Source organism: Platalea leucorodia (assembly GCF_965183815.1).
Source record: "Platalea leucorodia genome assembly, chromosome: 1".
NCBI classification, from domain to species: Eukaryota; Metazoa; Chordata; class Aves; order Pelecaniformes; family Threskiornithidae; genus Platalea; species Platalea leucorodia.
This window is the reverse complement of record NC_138823.1, coordinates 30,412,143-30,435,123: the sequence shown is the minus strand read 5'-3', so window position 1 is coordinate 30,435,123 and position 22,981 is coordinate 30,412,143. Positions and strand designations below refer to the sequence as shown.

General features: G+C 37.1%; 1 protein-coding gene across 1 annotated transcript in view; it reads left to right on the top strand.

The window, feature by feature from the left end:
• The window catches only part of RALYL (RALY RNA binding protein like), a gene marked incomplete at its 3' end in the record, with an annotated part of 176,504 nt that overhangs the window by 132,001 nt on the left and 21,522 nt on the right, over positions 1-22,981 (top strand). The window contains exon 3 of the mRNA XM_082315910.1: positions 6,474-6,506. Coding sequence (XP_082172036.1) covers positions 6,474-6,506 — 33 coding nt within the window. The remainder of the gene's footprint in view (positions 1-6,473; positions 6,507-22,981) is intronic.

The window sequence follows — 22,981 nt, the reverse complement described above, 5'->3', positions numbered from 1 at the left end:
TTCAGGAGACTTCTCTTGGGTAGTGTGGGAAGAAACTGTAGTCTGTAACCATCTAAGAAGGTGTTCATATGTAGAGTCTGAATTAATTTCTCTCCAAGTCACAACTTAGTTTTTCTCAGACACACTTACCAATATTTATCTCAGCTATGAAAATCCATGCCACTGTTCATGTTGTCTTTGCGATTTATGGATTCATAGAGGAAAATACAGTAAAGTCAGGTACCGACTATAATCAGCGACTGAAACTCTATCGGGTGGATATGATACTATTTTTTAGTTCTAGCTCTCTGAAAAGATTGTGTTATAGACTTAGAGCTTTTGTGTTTTCCTCTCTTCTTGCTGCCTAAATTTTAGGCCACCCATTAATGAGGATTATTGGAAACTATTTCCTTTGCTGTTCTTCCCCATGCTTCCCTTTCCTGCCACAACCCCAAAACCCTTCTATCCCATGTGTTATAACAGTAGTGCACTCAGTATCCAACACAACCAACCATCATTTCAGTTTTCTGTATCACTAGAAATTAGGTTTAAGATCCGCATCACCTATAGATATATTGGAAATTTAGCTTCTTTAGGGTGCAAATTTTTCATCATGGGGCTGGGAAAAACCTGATGCTTCAAGAAATGATCTAAGTTATTTTCAATGTTAAATAATTAACCTTGTCAGAAATCATAAGATGTTAGAAAAAATGGGTCTTTTTTGTCAGTCAGAATGCATATATGTTGCAATACTTTCATAAGGGACTAAATACATATTATATATATTAAGGATTATATATAAATCTGCATATAGAGATTCTGGTAGCTGAAGGGATAACCTTATTTACGTAAACCTCTGTTTATCCCTAGAGTGCTTAGTAGTGTAGTAGCTTATTTATTGAATAAATTTTTCAGTAATTATAAAATTTAGTTTTAGTAAACTTAAATATTCCAGTTGTGAACTTTAATCAAATTTGGATTAACTATGACCTCAGAGTAGAAGTGATGAAGCATGTGCTGATTGAAGGACACTGCTCATTGATTGCAATGATTCAGAGAAGCTAAAGAACAAGAATGCAGAACAAAGGAGAACCTAAAGTATTTCTGCGTGAGTTGCAGTGTCAGTATTTACCGTAACATACAACATACTTGTGTTATGCCATCAGCTTGTGTTCCTCACATAATAGCTGTGCCTGAAGCGAGATGTTGGGACATTTAATATACGCTGAAATGGAAGTTAACCTGAAACATCCCTGGAACAGATATTGGAAAGCACCTGTGTGATTTAGGACCTGCTTGGCAGGCAGGGATTAGCTCCTGAATGCTAAAGACTTATTTCAAAATGGGAATTAGATGGAACCAGTAAGGGAGTACATGGCAAAAATTATTTCTCAGGAGTGAAGTATCAATAGCTTACAAGCATACTTATTCAGACTGGTAGCTTTTGTACTTGGTTCCTCCTCCATCATCTGGTGTTCGTCCCAGACTTTCATATTCTGTGACTCCAGCGAGCTGTTGCACAGATAGCTCCTAAGGTCTGTATAGGCAGAAATTTCAGGCTTCTTGTCATGGAGCAGAAAGGATCTCAGTGACAGAAACTCTAGCTCCTAGATCACTAGCAGGAATCCCCAGAGTTGGAAGCATGAGCTCTAGATGATATTTTCAAGGTAGAAGTTCCTATTTCACAGAGGATATGTGGAGGACCTAATAACCTCTACTTGATATGGCATTTCCATCACTCTAAAGTTCCTTCTCATTGTTTAAACTCTTAATTGCTCTCCTTTTGATTCTCTCTATCTACCTGTTATAAAATCCCTCTTTCTCTCATTGCCATTTATAATGGTTTCTGTAACTTAAAGTAATTTCAATCCAATTTTTCCGGACAGCAGTACCCGTTGTCAGATAGAATTAGGGAAGAAGCTCATTCTGTCCTCTGAAACTTCCATAAATATCATTATAAATGTTGGCAAGTTTTTTAAGAAGCACAGTCATATTCTGGAATAAATAAATGTTAGACCAGCTGTATAGAAGATCTAATTTGTCAGAAGTGTTTCAAAATCAGAGGGTGTTGAGGAACAATTTACAACTTTATGTCAACTTTTACAATTGTTCTTAAATTTAATAAGTTCCACTTCCAACTGGTGGTTGACATTGAAGTTGATGACTCTGGTTAGAAAAACAACACAAACTGTATTGTTTTCATTACTATTGTGTAATATCAAATACTGTATTAATACAAAAATATACAAGTGCCCTGGGAAGTTCTTTTCCACAGAGTTAAATGATCCTATTATTTATTGAAACATAAAAATTCTAGTACAAAATAAAATACATGCCTCAGACCATGGATGGAAACTAAAGTACTGCAGACTCAAAATGTCATTTCTCAGTGCAAACTTATTCCTTTGACATGATAACTGACTTACTGGACAGAAGAAGAGACAGATAAGAGGTAAGACTTAGCCTGATTTTTAAAGTTTTTGATGTTGCCTTACATGAAAGTCTCATATTCAAGCTGGGAAAATATGATCTAATTACCTTAAGGGTAACTTTTTGACTTAATGGCATGAATGAAAAGCATGAATCCTCTGGATTCCTGTTAGAGGTATTAACTCTCCCAGTCCCCCCGAAAACTGCAGTCACTATTCATGGGTTTTATAGTCAAACAAGAAAATGTGTGACATCAGCACCACACTCAGGTTATCTTCCTTAGAAATTCTGATTTGAAGATTGTAAGCCAAAATGGTGACTCGTCTAAAAAAATGTTGGTTCCTGACCATCACTTTCCCTGATTCAAGGTAGACAGTTTTATTATATTAAAAAGTCAGAATAAGAACCCTAACAAATGCCTTAAATTCCACATGTTTTTCTTACTTACTCCTTAAAGATGAAATTATGTGATCACCATGGCGAAGAATATATTGATTCATAACAAGTTACCTTGGAGAATGCTTGGCTAAAATCCACTTGCTTGTGTACAGTGCTGATATTGTTAGAAATGTTATCCACTTTGTCCTGTAAATAAGTTTTGGGAAGGAGATGCAAGGATTCTTCAACAAGAAATTATATTGGTTTATGAATCTTGGGTCAGGCCTCAGATACAAAAAGCCATCTTGCCTGTAATCTTAATAGGGCAATTACGCAAGCAATGTGGAGTTTAGTTTGGGATCCTCCTGTCCTTAAACGATTTGTTTACAAGTCAAAGAGGAATTCACATGCCCTTAGTCTAGTCATATTTCCTTGTATGTTTGTCTGCAAACCTCGAAAAATTTGTTCATCTACATGTTCAGTCCATGACAAAGATGGGATTTATATAATTGGCATTAATATAAGCAAACTTAGCAGCAAAGAAAATCATGAAATACACAATTATGTCAATCAGATCTTGTAAAATGTCTCTCCAAGACAGGTTGCAAGGGGTAAAATACTAAATGGGAAATTTATAGGGTCCTTATTTTAAACACAGACTGGGACAGTACTGTAGCATATCAACAGGTATAAATTGATTGCCTATGCCTGTTTGGTTTACAATGACTGATTTTAACTGAGCAATTTACATAGTGTAAAAATCCTTTTTCCTCCTGCAAAAATTTATCCGTTATATGTAGATAAGAAAGTCAGACCTTTCAGAAAATCTTAGCTCAGAATCAAAAGGAAACAACCTCAGTCCGCCATGTCCCAGCCATGCTACCAATCAGCCTGCCTCCCTCCTATTCAAACTGATATATTGCCTTGACATTTTGACAAACTGAAATTTTATGATGGGTAAACCATTTCAGGAAAGAAAGAAAGAAAAATCCTGATCACTCCTGCTTCATTATCATTCCTAGATAATTAAAACATTATTCCCATTGTTTACTGTCTAACCTAGTATTTCTTGCATGCACAATACATTTTTGCAAGAAAGAAAATTTCTGGTTTAATATGTTTCCTGAAGGTGTATGACAGCCCTTCTCACAGCTTATCAGGATTATGCTTTTTGAGATATCATATTTAATTATGTGAGAATTCCTCAGAACTCTGGAGAATTTGGTGTACTGCAGCCTAGAAAAGAAAAGTAAAAAAATCTATAATATATATTGATAAATGTCACCAGTAAAGATGATATAGGATGTTATTTTATATGGTGTTGCAGTTTTAAAACCTTTATATTAATTTGCCATATACTGAATTACCAATTTAAAAAAAAAAAAAGGCCAACAGATAATTGTATTCCTTTACTATGAGGAACACTTGAACTAATTTAAAGTAATGCAGCAAATTATCTAAAACCATTTAGTCAAATATACTAGAGAGGGGTCAAACCTAGGGCAGCACTATTTAAATCAAATTGAATTCCATCTTGAGAATGGATTTCAAATAGATTTTTAATTGCAGTATTTTGTCCACAGGGCATTCTATCGCACACTTTTTGTTTGCAAGTAAAATCCACTAGAATATCCTCCATCAGGACAGTGCCAGGTCTCTCTTCATTTCAAAATTTCTGTATTATGAAGTACATAAATATGTTTGCAAGCTTTCTTTTTTTGGCTTGTTTTGCTTATAGTTAGTTTCTCAAGCCAAACACTGGGTACTTCCCAGGTCTGGTTCATTTCTTTAAGCAGAAAAACAGAAAAAAAGGTAACAGTTTGGGGCTTTTCCTCATACACCAGAGAGAAGCTGCAAAGATGGTGTAGATGTAACGGTGTGATCCACAGCAGGAAAAGCTGGTCTGTGAAGCGGGCACAGTGATTTCACAGAGCCTGCAGGAGAGGGGTGCAACCCTGCACACAGAGGGCCCTGTCACTTTATTGCTCTTTGGCAGTACTACCTAAGCACAGAGGATGCCAAGCTAAGCGTTTTCTGGTGCTATGAGGGTTTTGGTGTGCAGCATGACAGTCTGGGAGGGAAAGAATTCATGACAGCACTGAGACTGCCCTGCAGAAGTGCCCGCCCGAACGCGGGGATACTTAAAGTACATCAGAAGATGACATTGCAAATGAAGACAGGCTCCTAAGCTATTTCCACTAATGATACTGGAAAAGAAGAACTAAATGCTTTGCAAAAAGATGATGCAGTATTTTTTAATTTAAAAATTATTTTATTTTTTAGTTAAAGACAAAATCATATAAAAAAGCACAGTGACAAATTCACTTTTGTAAATACCCTTCTGGAGAGATGGCAATAACTAAATTGGTCTATTGGTTTGTGAGCTTTTTGGACAAAACCTTTGCTAAGTGAATAATAACTGCAAATGTACTTGTTGGTTTTTCTACAGAGAACACTTGCAGGAAAGGTTTGTTCTTAAAACATTGACAAATCATTTACAGTCCTTTTATTTACTATTAGTCCTGTTGTTTACAGTTCTATTTCAGATATTTTGTTGTGGGGCTGAATTGGTTTTGGATGGGAGGGGTCTTCACAAATGAAATGTTCAGTTCCAGATATGACATACTTCACTTTGTTAGAAACACTTTTTTTAAAGGCTACGAAGAGACATTAAGTACCTAGGTTTTTTATTTGCTGTTATTCCTAACACAGTACTCTCAGTGAAAATTAGCACAATAGAGAACTTTTGCGTGATTTGCATGTCACGTAACCTCTCAAAATAATTGAGTTGTAAATTTGCTTTAAATACGTTTATAAAGGACCCTAAAGCCACATGCTAATGGTACTAACAGCAGCTGATATTAGTAAATTCATTGCAGCCAGGACACACTACAAAATTAAGGGCAGCCAGTTGCAGATACTGGAGCAGAAATACAGTATAATAACGTAGATGAGGATTTTTAAATCTATCCTGGTTGAGTGGAAACTGCTAGTAGAAGAGGCTCCTGCCAGTGTGCAAGTGGTGCAGCTCCTCACAGAGACAGCAGCAACAGCAGGGAGCTGGAGAACAACATTTTTAACAACTCATTTTAGAACTGGGCATGATTCTGGGTCTACCAAACTAGTGGCATCCAGCTCCAGCGCAAGGCTGATTGTGGCAGATGTGCCAGAAGTTCTCACGACAAAGTGACCATGTCATATGAATAGAGGATGTTAGAAAGCAAACAAAATGGGTGTGGAAGCCCTCAAATCAGGAAAGTTCTTACACCCATACTAAATTTAAATGTTTAAAGTTAAAAAAAAAAAGATTTGATATCTTCCCTAAATCATGGCCATCAAGAAAAAATCATTTTGCATTAAAAATGCAATAAAAGGACAGTTTTACTTGTGTGCTCCAGCCTTTCCATGTAAATACCTACACAAGTCATCTGAATCTGTGAAATTTAAAGGGCCTAGATGTGCTGCTTTGTAAATATTTGATTTCTAAACCAAAGTTCAGCTAGGCGAATGGGATTATTTTTGAGTTAAGTTCCTAGCATAATGGATCAGGCCCTTCTGTTGTTGTTAAATTGTGTATTGTCACCAAGTAAATTTGATAGTGAGAGTGGCTGTTTTAAATTCATCGTATAAATGTTCTGAAATACAATAAATATATGTACTTAAAACTGCTGTTATTTACTTGACAGACTTGAATCAAAGGAGCCTTTCCTGTCCGTTGGGTAAGTAGGAATATGTATATTTCCATGGATATTTCTATATTCAATTACCATACAATATAATTTATGAGATTATGTTGAGCATAAACATCCTGTTTCAACATTATGTTTATTTACTATAGCTAAGCTTAGAAAAAGTAGTTATTGGTCAATAAAGTCAGCAGTTGTGGATATCTCCCTTCTTAAAAAATACTAACAAGTATGTTTTCCCTCTATTGACTAATCAAAATTTGTACTAAAAGGCATGTAGGAGTTAAATGTTGCATTGAAAGGTAGTTGTTTATTATTTTGTTTTCACTGATCTTTCAGTCAAAAACCATTTCAAATATTTTCTATAGCACTTGTCTAAGCCCCTGAACAAATAACTGATAGTTTCCTTTAAGATAAAAATTTTGTGATACTTCAATAATAGAAATAAAATCAAATCCATAAAACAGAAGAATATCACATTTTTAACCTAATTTTAGATCACTACACTGATTTGCGTATTACAGCTATTGTCTTCATAGTCTCATAGACGCTTAAACAGTTATATGGTCTATATATTAAAATTATTAACTCATCTTTCTAAAAATTTATTTTTAAATGTGACATAATCTGAAAAAAGTACCATTCTGTTACAAAATGTAGATCTTTATATATATTAAAGGCAAGTATCTGTATTTTACTTCTGAATCTGAAGTTCACTTCTCATGCACTGTTTTCCTTTTAGCTTCTTTCTTTAAAACTTTCCTAAATTTCATAACATTTTCCTTCTGAACTGTGTATTTTTTATGTCTCTTCATTCTCATTTTTCTTTGTTCACAACACCATGCTTCATGCTACCAAGAACATAAACTGAAATCAAAAGATCCGATGAAAAATAGCCATTTAAGAGTTAATTCTGCCATGTAATTATCAGTAGCTTCCAAACTTTTATATTAACTGAAGATCAAAAAACTACTTCAAGTTCTGAAGTGCGAATTAAAGTTAGCAAACAAAGGAATTGTGTCAGTTATGAACAGAGAAACTCAACAAATCAGCATAAGCAGGATTAAGATATGTCTCAGTTTCTACAACATAAAGTAACTTTGGCTTGTTTGAGTATATTTTGAATTCATTTCTTGCCATTTCTACTTTCTACCAACTCAAAATTATTGAAAAAGAAGTTAAATGTTGGTCAGATTGGTGTGGGGAAGTGTTCTTGGTTTGCATGCTTTGAAATGTCCAAATTTATTATCAAATTCCATCACTTCTGTTATTACCTTTCATTACTCCACTTTGTAACTTGTCCTATTGAGTTGTTTTTTTGAGGCCTCCACTCTCATAATGAAGTGATTACCTGAAAATCCAGGAAGCAAATAAAAGACAAAGGTAGCAATTATATTAATAATAATTGCCAAAAAATAATAAATCCTACTTTTGTAGTTCTTCTCAGGATCTTAAGAACTGTGCTAGAAATTTTAGGATATTTGGGGATGTCTACCTAGGAGGAAGCATTACGTTTATGTTTTGGGTTTGGCTTTGTTTCCAGATGAGTGGATTGGTGGCCACTGTGTAAATCTACATTACCTCCACATAGCGATTGTATGTGACTTTGTCGCCAAACTGGATTCCTCTTGGGAAGTCTAATTTGAGCAAATAGACTTAGCCTCTTCCCAGAACTTCCCAGAAGTTTGCCTGTAATGTACGCGAATTATTTTTTACAATTTCATAATGATAAGGATAGAAAATATTAAAATTAGTCCCCATCTCTCTGCTACTTTTGCCTTTTACGGCTGTATTTCCTCCACCCCAAAGGCGGGTTTCAGACAGAGGTTAGACCGCTATGCTCTGAGGAGGGACCCAAGCCAACATCTATCTCCTTAGTACTAAGTCACAGAGATGCTCCTCCTAGTCCCACAGTAATCGGGGAGTGCATTTGTTCAGAGGATGAGCTTTTGTGCCAAGACCTGTATCTAAGGTTTTAACCCAGACTGACAGTTAAAATCACCAGGCTTTTAAAATACAGTAAACATTTACAGAAGAAATGCTGACTCAGACCTCAATTAGACTAACACATGGGTGCCCTTAACGACTCTTGCAGCCAAAGTTGGTCAAAACACCAAACTAAATTACTTTAGGTTGCCTATATATGACTTAGTCCTGCACACCAGCCTTCATTCATCTACTTTCTGCGACAGAATTGTTTCCACATTTTCATTACACCGCCTGTAGGGGCTAATTATGTTTTTTTATATTTTGCTGTGCCTATGCCAATGACTTCTTGGTGCTTTTCCATTGTTAATTCTTTTGGTCAGGGAAGGGAACATGAAGTGTGGCAGCCTAAGAGCTCGAGACTGCCACAGTTTGTTGATCTCTGCATGTATGTGCAGGGCTGCAGTCTTCCCAAGAGAGTTCCCACAAAGTGATTCTTAAAATGGTGCATTGTTTCCCCTCTCTCAGAAAGCAGCCAGCTACAGAAAGAAGCAGACCCTACCTCTTGTGTTGTGTTTCTGTCTCAAATGCAGGAAGAGAACAGCTCCTGTACTCCCTTGGTAGAGGAAATTCCATTTATCCTTCTTTTTATGCAAAGTGCATAGCAAAGAAGAAAAATCCACGCTCCTTTACTCCTTGTGCAAGACAGGGGCATAATTTGGCACTGAAGTAACATTAACCTCTTTAATGCAAGTCTCTAATGGTAGCAATCAGGAGCAAAAAATTCATCGAGTATGTGATCTATTCAGATAAGAGTATCTGAATTCAATGTTATGATTTAGGGCTAGAATAAGAAGTTGAATTTGAAATAATGTTGTCTTCCTTTGTCTGTTAGAGGTGAAAATGACACCGTTTCCCACAACATTCTCCTGGAGAAACTGGCTGCTCATGGTTTGTATGGGCGTACTCTTTGCTGGGTAAAAAACTGGCTGGATGGCCAGGCCCAATGAATTGTGGTAAATGGAGTTAAATCCAGTTGGTAACCGCTCACAAGTGGTGTTCCTCAGGGCTCAGTATTGGGGCTGGTTCTGTTTAATATCTTTACCAGTGATCTGGATGAGGGGATCGAGCGCACCCTCAGTAAGTTTGCAGATGACACCAAGTTGAGCAGGAGTGTTGATCTGCTGGAGGGTAAGAAGGCTCTGCAGAGGGATCTAGACAGGCTAGATCGATGGGCCAAGGCCAGTTGTATGAGATTCAACAAGGCTAAGTTCTGGGTTCTGCACTTGGGTCACAACAACCCCATGCAATGTAACAGGCTTGGGGAAGAGTGGCTGGAGAGCTGCCTGGCAGAAAAGGACCTGGGGGTGTTGGTCGACAGCCAGCTGAATGTGAGCTGGCAGTGTGCCCAGGTGGCCAAGAAGGCCAATAGCATCCTGGCTTGTATCAGGAATAGTGTGGCCAGCAGGACTAGAGAAGTGATCGTCCCCCTGTACTCAGCACTGGCGAGGCCGCACCTTAAATACTGTGTTCAGTTTTGGGCCCCTCACTACAAGAAGGACATCAAGGTGCTGGAGTGTGTCCAAAGAAGGGCAGCGAGGCTGGTGAAGGGCCTAGAGCACAAGTCTTATGAGGAGCGGCTGAGGGAACTGGGGTTGTTTAGCCTGGAGAAGAGGAGGCTGAGGGGAGACCTTATTGCTCTCTACAACTGCCTGAAAGGAGGTTGTAGCGAGGTGGGGGTCGGTCTTTTCTCCCAAGTAACAAGTGATAGGACAAGAGGAAACGGCCTCAAGCTGCAGCAGGGGAGGTTTAGGTTGGATATTAGGAAAAATTTCTTCACAGAAAGGGTTGTCAAGAATTGGAAGAGGCTGCCCAGGGAAGTGGTTGAGTCCCCATCCCTGGAGGTATTTAAAAGATGTGTAGATGCAGTGACTAGAGACATGGTTTAGTGGTGGACTGGGCAGTGCTAGGTTACCGGTTGGACTCGATGATCTTAAGGGTCTTTTCCAACCTAAATGATTCTACGATTCTAGGAAAATAAAATCCTTAGGGAAGGCTGGAACATCTCTTAACAGTGCTGAATGCTGAGTGTTAGCCTGTAGAGGCACAGGATATTTCTCCCCACAGGTGTTATTTCTACACTTCCGGTGTTTTGTGTCTGTATTCAACCTGAGCAAGACAGAGAGTTGTCTGGACTTTCTTTCCTCTTCATGTTATGTAGCGTTCATGTTCATGTAGGGTTAGAATAAAAAAGAAGTTGTGCAAATAGTCAGGATGCCTCGAAGACTTCACCATCAGAGGCAACAGTTCTGGTAAAACTCCACCAAAGTGAAGACTACTGACAATGCATCAAATTAACTTCATGCAGAAGTCTTTGAAAGATTCAGATCTAGAAAGACCAGGCAGGTCAAGAGGTACAAAAAACTGGGTACTGAAAAAAGGGCAACCTAAAAGCCAGCTCATATTAAGTTCATCCCACTTTGTGGCAAAGGATATATAATATTTAAGAAAAAATATTTAAAATGCCAACAACTTTTAATTATCCACATTTGCTCTCCATACTTGGCATTTTGTTCTTAATAATAATGATGCACAATTATCCCCTTAACAAAACTGTTATCATTCTCTCTAGATGATTACATTGCTAATCCAGTTACTAACCATTCACCCAGCTATTTCATGGCAGCTGATTTGTGGTAACTATCTGCATGGAAATGTTTAGCCCTTGATAAATTCCAGATAATACTGCATGCAGATTTTTAATTGGTCATCAGTTTGAGCCCTAAAATTCAAAACTCATTTTGTAAGATACAGCCATTGCAGCACCTTTTAAGACCTGTAATAGTATTATATGGCCAAGAGAGACCATAATTGTTTTGTAACTGTCCTACACAGTAGAAATTCTTTGAATTAATTCTTCTTTGTATCTAACTGTAATTGTATGTAACTTTCATAAAAACATCTGGTCTTTACTTTAACACATGCAGTGGTAGAAAATCCATCACAGCAACTAATAAGTTTGTCATCTTTGCTAGGTGTCATTAAATAATATATCGCATATTGTTGAATTCAGAAGAGGCAGGGAGAGAGAGTAAGAAACAGAGCTGATTTTTTCTAAGGCTAGTGAGAACTTAGATTCATCTACTGCCAGCTGCAGAGAATGGGATTACTTCTGGATAAGCAGGCAATAGCTCTTCAGTAAGATGTTCTTTGAAAATGCATGTGTTTTATACATCTGTTTGTCAACTGAGATTCAATCTATTTCTCTTTCTTTTGTGTAGATGTTAAAAAAACACAATACAAACTGCTGACTTTTTCACTCTTTTTTTCTTTTTCAAGATTGTTTGCTATAAACAGTATAAATTTAGGTGGAAAGCCCAGAGAGAGAGATAAGTGAAATGAATGCATTGTATGCATTTATTACATGATGAATAGTTGTCTGTCATGGGAGAAAGAAGAGAGATACAAGTAAAATTGGCATTAACTGCTGCATTTTTTTACATTCTCAGTAAAAAGACTAGAGATCTGCATGAACTACTACTTTACTCACCAAGGTCCTGTTTCTAGAAGGTATATGACAATAGAAAATACTGAAAACCAAATAACAGCTTAATCACAGTGCCTTTCGAATCACAGGTACTTACTTTTAGAAGAGACGGAGGAATTTTGGTGGGCTCAGCTTTAGGAAGTGCTTCCAAAATACAAAAAGTGAAATTCCTTCATTTTCTTCTGGCAGAATTCTTCTGAGAAACATCTAACAACTGGAATTTGTCACCCACATTTCTTCCTCTTGCTCAGTAGTGTTTTCTTTCCCATGAGGCCATTTCGGAGAAGATCTATAGGAAATCCTGTACTCAAACACTGATTTGAGGGATCTCATTCTGAAGAAGTGAGATTAAAAAAAAGCCTAGTCTTGGCAGGCTCTGTTAGGATAATATTCAATCCACTTCCAGAATATGCAGGTTCTTTCAATTCACAGTCAGTTTTTGGGTTTGTTTGGGTTTTTTTTTTACAGATAATAGGTTATAAGGCACAAAACAGAACATAGCCACGTGTCATCTTCTGTACAGCAAATACCGTAACACTTGTCCCCCGTCCTGATTATTAGGTAGCACCAGTGGAAGAAGCAGACACTATTCCTACTATTCCCATCCAGCTTTTGAAGAGAGATAACTAATGAAATTCTTTTGCTTCAGCAGAGGAAAAATATAAAAAGAAGAGGAGATACTGGATGCATTTTGCACTATTAATATGAAACCAATAAAACTACCAACCTGAACGTAATCTTGTAATTCCCATTCACATTCAGGCCAGGTATTCAGGAGCTGTGTTTTCACAAAAATCATGGGAGGACTGAACACACTTGACAATTATTTAAACTCATTGCTTAGAGACGGGCAGTAATTCCTTATGCTTAAAACCACTCTCTGACTTAGATAGGCAGCAGCAGGTCTTCTGCATTTGCAGAGAATATCCTCTAAAACAACCAGCTCTTTAATTATGTGTGAGGTTTAGCCTGGAGGCCAGAAGCAGAAGTCAGAGGACTGCAAGGACTCTGTGCATGGTGAGGCTGCCAGGGTAGTCCCCAGAGAGACAGGAGGGATTTGGGAGACAATAGCACATATGGAAAGCTGGGGATGTTCACGTGGAAGATGCAGAGAATCTATACAGTTTTATTTCGAGTAGTATTACTGATAAGCTTCTCTTCCAACAATTTACCAAAACCCACAAGGATTAAGCTTTTCTATAATTGCCTGCTTTCCATTATTCTAAAACTCTGAAACAGCAGATGAATATGACTGTTTTATAAATTTAGAAAAAGTTTTTTTGCTTGAAGCTCTCTCTGCAGAAGAAATTACAAAGAGACAGTAATAATAATGTTAGTCCGTTGCTGTTACTGCATTCGTCAGTGTTTTTGTGTCATTACTCAGTGTTTAAAGATCCTAGATTATGTATTTTTCTACTTATTTGCAACCTAAATAATTATTTTATGGTGCCTCTGTTTTCCTGATCTTTTTCATTCTACACCACCTTCACTTTCACACACACCCAGAAAAATGTATATTACACAGAAAACAGACTAATACATTTGGCCAAAAAAGAAAAGTATTTTCCTAATTCCATTAACTTTTATTAGGAACAAACTCAACAAATATGCACCTTAATAAATTCTTTTTCCCCTCTCTGACCTTAATAACATCAGTAACAATGTGCTTCATAATTGAGAAAGGCAACAGAGCATGAGATCACTTTTTTCCTCTTCTGGTTATTCTATTTGCCTTTCCCTTTTATTTAGTCTCTGGTATTTCTGTCATCCAAGACTACCCTTTCATTAGTAATTCTAGGAAAACAATACATATGCAAGTCATTTATGTTCTGGGTTAATGATGAACAGTACTGAATATCTGTAGTCTCACCTATGTACAAAACAGGATGTTCTCTAGAGCAGGGAAAATGATGTGCAAGAGAATGTTTCTGAAGGAAAGTCAGGAGGCTGAAACATTTGCGGGGGCGGCGGGGGAGATAAAAGGAAAGAAACAGGGATGGAGGACCATAAGACTACAAAGGAAAGTCCACGGAAAAGGATTACACAAAGAAGCAAAAAGGAAGGTATTTTCTTAGAATGGAAAATGGAGGGAGAAACGAAGGACAATATTTGCTGGGTATGTAACATCACTGTGGAACAACATTATTTACTTCAAACTCACTGCCCAAACAGTAGGCACTGATCCAGAAGTTACAGAAAACAGTGTTTGGAGAAGTCTGTGCTAGCACAGTATTCCTATTTCCTATTTCTGAGGTATCAACATGGCATTTTGGCCCACCAGTCTCTACGGACTTCTGTGAATATGCACAACTTACTGTGGCAGGTTAACAGGCACGTGAAACAATTTCACAAATGAGATGTAGCTCCCTAGTCACAACACCTCTGAAAATTGAGACAGTTTTTCTTCCTTTGTATGGATATTGCCATACAAAAACTTTCTTTATTTTCACTGGTTTCCAGATCATTACAAAGAAGTTTTAATTCAATATCTTCCTCTGATAAATATATTGAAAGATATAATAATTTTGAAGTTTGATATTTTGAATTTCAAATTCCCTATAATGCTGGTCAAATCAGTCAATCTGTGTATGCCCATTGCTCTTCTGCCTGTGTTGCTCCTACTATTTTTGTATGATAGTAACAATTGAAACTCTTCTTAGTATTAAATTCTTAGTGTGCTAGGGCTTGTACAAATATTCAGAGACGATCTGATGGCTGATCCCTCTGATTCCACCTTTGAAATCAGCTTAATCTTTTTCACTAGCAAGTGAAATCTGAGATTGGTCCATCTACCTAACATGCTACTTGCACTTGTTCTAGAACAGAAAGGTGGGAGAGCAAAGAGAAATGTATGCTTAAAAGACCAAACCACAGAAAGAGAGCCAGTACTGCTACGCTAGCTTTTACTTGAAAGTCCGCTTCACACCCTTCTGCAGTAATATAATTTGCAGCTCCTTTATAAAGAGATTTCTTCTTTGGAGATTGACCACCCATGATCACAATAACAATTAGCAACTGGCCTTACTTGAAAAGTTATTGCTCCACACCAGTCTCTGTATACATTGGCTTTCTAAAATGACTGTGTGCTTTAAACTTTGACATTCTCATAAAAAGCCCCATCAAGAGCTCTGCCACAAATCCTAATTTAGTTTTTTTCTCTTCTTATCTTTCTGTTTTTTTAAAGCAAAGGGAACATAGCAAAAACAAGGCACATGTAAAACAGTGCTAAACATGCTGGCCAATTGGCTAGGCTGAGTAAGGATGAAGAGAATTAGGGAGGCAGAAGAAAGATGATTGTATTACCTAGATGTTTTTTAATACATATTTTTTTCTTTGCAATGTAAAATTATGAAACGTATAAAAAGGGGCATGTTTTTCCTTCTATTCATGTGTTCTTACCACAGTACGTAAGTACCCTTTCTGAGTTTAAATAGGACCATCCTTTCTCTTCCCTGTTCTAGGTTTTGTGTTGAGGGCTAATGTACAACCCTAATGATGAAGGTTACTATCATGAATAGTGATGGGAAGAGGGAAGGATTTTTTTCTTGATTCTATACTGTTTTAAACTTTGATAATTTCACTAAAGTGTTGTGTCCCACAGACAGCGCATCACCAGAGTTAAGATCATTGAAGAAATGGAAGATATCCTCCAGAGAGGTTGTAGAGTCTCCATCTGCTGAGGTTTCCAAGTTTCAGCTAGGTAAAGCCATGGCTGACCTGGTCTAGCCCTGGGTCTAGCCTGGTGGGTAGGAGGCTGAACCAAATACGTTCTAGAAGTGCTTTCCAGGTCTATGAATAGGCAAGGGAGCCACATTAACTGTCAGACATGTGGCATGTACAGTGATACTTTCAGCCTCTGACTTCCCTCTGTGAAATCAGGAGAATGGCCGGTCCCAGGGCGTGAAGTTTGTTAAGAGAGGAGGCAGTGCAAAAGAGGCACATTAGAGAGAAGCATTGCTGACACAGAGCAAGTTGGAGCTCCTACTTCTCTCTCATGTTTGTTAAACGTTTTTGTTAATCTTTAGGCCAGGAGACATCATCTTTGGAGTTGCTCTGTCGATAGCCTTGTGCACAATACTAAGGAACAACTCACATCTTACCTTATTGGATCTTTCAGCTGTGCATTAACATGTTGTAGTACACCCCTCATTCAAAATAAAACAAATTCAGGTTATGTCCTGATACTAGGCAAGATTTCAACTGGGAAAATGAATCATATCATAGGTTGTTTTCTGCAAATTTAGCTTAATCTGAGATCTGACAGTTCATATTGCTGTAGTAGTTAGTCCATAGCTAATGCTAAAGCATTTGTTTAATTTAAAAAGTATAAACCCATTTCCAACAGAGTTACTGATTTTTTTTTCTTTTCAGTTGCTTCTAATGCTTTATACAAAAACAACCTTTTTGAACTCTCTCATGCTTGGGTCCTGTAGCCCTTACTCTCAGGGGTGATGGGAGGCTGAATCAGCTATCATCCCTAGTTATTTCTGTTGAACATTTTCATAACCACCCAGATAGCCACCAGACAGTACTTGTAAGTCCCAGCAAATTAGGCATTTTATCAAAAGCAATTATTTGCTGAAAAGTACCTACTAGGTCTGGCATTGTTTATTCTTTTGCCATCTAAATCAAGGGACAGAAACTACAGGTAGCTTTCCAGGCATACTATGAACAACAAATAGTCAAAATGAAAAATTACCAACTTTCAGACTGCATTTTTCCTATGAACTATTTGTTGATTACCTGAAAACAGTGAACACCTTCACAGAAATTAGGATCAATACATAAAGGAAGAAAACTGAAGCATTTCTCAAGTAATGTAATTCATCCTGCAGATCTATCCTTTTTTGGTGTACAAAAGGACATGGGATAGAAATGGAAGCTACATCTTCTGAGACAGTGAAGTCAGTGAAGCAAAACTGGAGGTCGTTATTGTGGCTTATATAGTAGTATTATGCCAAAATGTTCATATTTCTTTAGCAGAGATACAGGAACCTGAGGGGTATCAAATAAGGCTTTGTCTCCTTGCAAAACTAATCTTTTTATTCACATACACACATATTAATCATGATTACACTTTAAATCTGGAATCAAATATGATTTGGTTTCAAGCAGACCTTGTCTAGGTGTCAGTAGTTAGGTGTATTTCATGTTCTGGCTGATACTTTATAGGCTATAAAACTGTCTTGCTGTGTAGAGCATTGATAGAAAAATAACATTCCAGTCATGTAAGTCGTATAAGGGTGAGTAATGGTAATGTGGTTTTGCTGGGAGAAGGCAAAAATTGTGTGAGGGGAGTTCAGCAAGAAGGTAAGGGAGGGGGAAGGAGGAGAGAGAGAGAGAGACTTTAACAGCTTTAATTCCTTCACAGAGTCTTGTGGTTTGGGAAGAGATGCTGGAGGCAATTCTCAGCACTAAATTGTTATGGTAGCTTAATTCAATAGACTATATAAAACCAAATTTAGTCTAAGATGTGTCTGTATTGTTAACTTCTAATGTGCATTTCCCACAGTGATAAAAGACTTGAAATGAAACTTTCTATAAATGTTTACTAGCACTGATGCATACTGGTGCAAGCGAAGCCCTAATCTGACAGGGACTGTGACCACATGATATAGGGACACATGCTACAGAAAATGGCAATAATGGAAGCATAAAGCTCCCTGAGCCCTCTTTTGTGCAGTCATTTTCTTAATATCTAAAATGTTCTGAAATTAATCTGTATGAAAGAGAAAAGATAGATATACAGATCATTGTCTAAGAACCATGATGATTACTATATCTTAGTTAAGAGTGATGAATGTCTTTCTAAATGAGAGTCTGAATGCATTAATATTTAATTTCTACATACATAGAATCATTTTGCCAGGGTTGATATGACTAAAGAAACATTTGTAAATGTTCTCCCCAAGCAGGGTAAAAATTATTCTCAATTCCAGTGTTATAGCTATTGAATGTGGTATCTTATGCACAAACATTAGTATTATGTTCTTAGCAGACAATAACAATAAGCTAATGAAACTTGCCCACCTGCTGTAAGCAAATTGTAAAAATGTGAATCTGTGCAACTGTTTCCTTGGAGCTTAATACAGTGATATGAAGGAGTCTCCAGAAGTCCTGTAACATCCAGGGAGTGCAAGAGAGATGAGGAGAAGATCACATAAAATACATACTGAACTACCCAAATTTATTGTGGGTTTTTGGTTTTTTTTTTTTCTTAATATAACAGTCATACTGTGGACCATTAAGTTAACATCAGTTATACTACCAAAATGTTTGAGAGAGATTACAACATGTGATTTACAAAATGTGACTACTGTATTTTCAGGAGCATAGATTTGGGAAAAATAGGTTGAACCCGAAGCCAAAAATGTAACCTGATCAAATTCTACATCGGATATGCTCATCAAAACATCTTGAATGAGGAAGAGAGGAAATGTTTAATACCCTATATTGTCGGGTACCCTCACAGTGAACCAGGGAGTGGAGTAAGCCTTTACAAAGTGGAGGTAACCAGAAATAAATGTACCAGGCAGAGTCATGCAGGAGAGTATCCAGACTGCACTGTCTTCCCTGCATGCCCAGCAAAGCAGGAGCACAAGCGTATGAGGAAACTTGAGAAAGATCCCTCCCTAAGCACAAAAGACATCCCTCAAAAAAGAGAGGCACAGAACCTCAGTTCTTGCCCCTTGCAGATAAGACAACGTGTCTAAGCTCCCTTCAAGGTACACCATGCCTAAGGGAAGCTGCAGAGGCTAAGGGGCCGCCTTGCAAGTCAACTGAGACACTAGAGCAGACAAAAGAAACCCATATGGGGATTCTCTAAGGGGAAGAAGGTCCTTTGGTAACTGCCAAACAACATTTCTTTGCAAATTAGAAAAGATATGTAGAAAGCTTTCAGCTAGATGATTCATACTCTCATCGTATCTGTGTGACAAGAAATCAGTAGATCTACCATATGTCCAAAACTGTATAGGGAAACGGCAATACCAATACCATGACAAGTCACCAGGCTGTTTTGCCACATACCTCACCCAGGTGAGTCATCTGGAACAAAAATCCTCTTTCCCTCATGAGAATGAATATACTGGAAAAATCCAGACATATGTTTAAGATAAATAATTATATCTGATCCCTTGATTTCAACAGCTTTATTCTGGTTTTACAGTGAGGGAATTCAGAGTGGTGACATTTGAATTCCCTTCTGTAAATCAAAAGCTCTTTCCACTGTTACTTTAGGAATCCCTTTGTTTTGTGACTTTTTTATTCCCTTACAGAAAAGAAATCTTGTTTTCTTCACTGGGTATACAGAAAATGAACAGAAACATGCCCTTCCAGAGCTCCAAAGTATCAGGAGGCACAGATTTTTCAGAAACCAAGGAAAGTGTAGTCAGCATAGTTATCACTGGTCTAGAGGATACAGAACTGGCTATGTGATGCACAGCTGCTCTTTCCACTCATCTCTGACAAGACTGGAATTGAGTCTAGTCCTGTGCTTGGTTATAGAAGAATCTCCATTGTATCAGACGCACTTCCCATACCTGTTTACCATGGAAATTATTGCGCAGTGGGTCAGGAATGCTTTCTTAGATTCACAGTATCTGGTATTTCCATTTATATTGTAACTTCACTTGCAAAGTGCAACTCTTGGAAAAACAAGCAGTATGTCTTGTCTTCACAAGCTGTACTCAGGACACTGACAGTTATGGTCTCTTTCATGTCTCCATTTTGCTGGTTTAAACCTTGAGTTGCTCAATCCAAAATAATTAAATTACATCAGCAAACTTAGTGTGAATGAGAAAAGAATTAAATTGAATTTAAGCCTTCTGACATTTTGAAAAGGGAAGAGAAAAGCATGTGTTGCAATTTTCTAGAAATATTTTTTTCTTTCCGTAAACTCTGACACTGTCACATTGTAATTGATTAATCTTTTGTGAACTGTGCTTTTCTGTCTCATTCAGTGCTTCTAAGATGGCTTCTCTGAAGAGTACGTAAAGTTTTCAGAGATCTGTTTTTGTAATCTTAAGTGGTTAGTCTTTCAGCTCCAGTGCTACCACTGCGATTTTAATTTATCAATCTGCTGTTCAGTGAAATGCTGTAGAAACACTTTAAAGCCTAAACCCATCACTTATTCCTACACTTGTCAATGACAGTCTTCTGTACTTGTCAAACCAAGTTAAATGACACTCTTGCAATGTATACAATATCACTAATAAATTGGATAATCAATCACATGACTATGGTTTGACAGTAGTACCTTGAATACACTGAATTTAAAACACATTTTTAAGAGGCAGGACTCATTACTCTTGTACTAAGAAAAAAAAAATACCATATGGACATCAAGAATTTCCCAGTCACTCTATACAATTAAAGGACACCTTGGGAAATGGTTAGGCCACTGGTTAAGACACTGGAAAGCTTTTTCATTACCTTACTATAAAATGTTCCCATGGGAAACATAAGTAATTGGAGATTACTTTAGATGACAGAAAAATAATTTAACGGTAAGAGGAGAAAGGTCAGGGAGACATTAAGTAGATTTACTCGGGATTCTTTACATACAAAAGCTACTATTTTGTTTCCAAAAAGCATCAGGCTAACAGTGTTAAGCACAGACTGTCCCTGCAGCCACAGTAAGTAGTTTGTATTAGGAGTAATTCTAATACTTAGTACTTAGCTGTACAGAAAATTGTTGAGGTTAAATTTTGCCTTGAAATCCCTGCACCACGTGTGCCTGTCTGGCTGCCATAAACAGCTCCCAGACCAGCTGATCCCCAGATTCTGAATATTGATCTTGATATCTTTGCTATCCTGTGTTTCACAAGCTTTGCCTAATCCTCCACAGGAAAGTATCTAAGTAACTTAATTACCTGATTGTGTATATGCAACTTTGAATATTTGTGCAAGTTTTGCCTAAAATTCAGGTTGGAGAGTAAATTCAACAGTTTTCCCAAAATAGATTTCATTGGGAAAATAGTTTTCAGTAGAGTGGATGAGGGTAAAGAAGGTATGTATCTGAAGACAGAAAAAAATACAGCTTAATCATATTGCAAATAAATTCTGCCTAGTGCCTGCAGAAAGATACTTTAATGGAAAATGGAGTGCTGTATGTCAGCTATTTTATGTATACATGTCTTGCTTGGACAAAATGTACCTCTTCAGATTAGATTTGTCAAAAACTTTTCAGTTTTGCAGAAGGAAATTCTCCATTTGCAGTACTACATTCCTTGCTGTACTTTTTAAAACTTGACTCCATACTTGTCCCCCCCACCTCAGGGAAAAAAAAATCTATCTTGCACTTATTAATTGACTGAACATGTAGAATTCAAATAAAACTTTTATTAACTCATGGTTACAAAACTACTATGAAAATTGATCAGTAATTGAAATATAGAAATAGTAGGTTATGTTCAATCATTTGTCATTTTGGGACAAGTGGTCAGGGATTTTGGTGGTTATTTTTTGTTTTTAACTATACCTATTTGGTCTCATAATTGCATTATGGAAATGAATGTAAAATACTTTTCTGCAATTACTTTTCGTCTTCTGGCTCCCTCTTTTTTGCTGTAAACCTCCAAGAATATATTGGTTGAAGGAATCACTGGCAAAATTTGTCTTTTGACAGTAAGTACGTCAGCAAAAAGCACGCTCTGGAGACTATTCTCTTTCTCTGCAGAACATACAGCCTGAACTGCAAAACAGAAGTGTCCTTCCACTTCTATCAGCATCCTCAGCCTTAACTAAAATCAAATGATCTCTAAAGTAAAGGTGGGATTCAGCCCACCATTTTGATTCCTGTCTTTGGGGAATGTAGGTAACCATCTACTGAAAAGAGGCCTGAAATCTCCACCTTTTTTTTCAATACCTCATGAAAGTCATTGCCATCTGATTGATTTTCTAACAGGGAAAGTTTCCATCTCGCGATGCTTATTCTCTAAATCATCTAGTTACCCTCACCCACCCCGTTTTTTTAACATCACGTCAGTTTAGCCTGATTCTCTTTTCCACTCAACAGGAACAATTTCTAGCACTCTTTTTACATGACAAGAGAAATGATTTTACAAGTGACTGGAATACTAGTTTTAACCATTAGGTTGATATGTGCCTCCTAAAAAGAATTTGATTGAAGGAATATTGCTTTTGTATTTAATGTTTTTATCCAGCCCTGACAACAGAGAAGCAATTGACAGTATAAATGGTGATAGTGCTGTGGATTGAATTAAGATACATTATGCCTGGTTTGTCAACATTTATGATTTACAAATACATCTTTGTACCTGTGGAAAGAAAAAGATATTAGCTAAGGGTGACTCACATGCAAGACAGAAATTCTTGTTGCCATGAAAATAAAAAAAAGCTATTTCTGCTCTGTTCTTCATTAACTATTCTAAAGTCAGAATAACTCCACTGAAGTCAGTTACACTCACTAGTATTTGGAGCTAAGTAAATTAAAACAGGATGTGATGGTTAGTTTCTAAAAATCTTCTATGGGCATAGAACACAGAACACAAGAAGGATTACACTGTAATAATGTATTTTCCACATACAATATAATCAGATAAATAAAGGCATAATAACTTCTATAGGTTTATTTCAAAGATACAGAAGCATAATTTTGCATTTGCCTGATTGACATGGGCAACTGCTGATGTGCATAGGAAATTTGAATATGTACAACATTATAACTCTGAAAATCTAGTCTTTATTTATATCCTTTATTCTTCAGGCATACACAAGTTAAAGCAGGCTAAGTGTTAAGTGAAGCTAAAAGAGACAGCTCATACAAGATTGACTTGGTGATACTAGGTCAGAAAAAGGAACCATGACTTTTGCTTAACAGAAATACACTTTATTGATGAGTTTTCTTTGTCTCAGTGTGAGCAGTACAGTGTCTTTTACTGTCTTCCATTTTAATAGTAGCATCATGCACACAGTTCTGATGTTAATATTGCAGAGATGGCATACGTTTGTGGGTAAGTAATCTGCCTGTTTACAATGCCATTAGGAAACCGCTGACTCCACCAGTTCACAG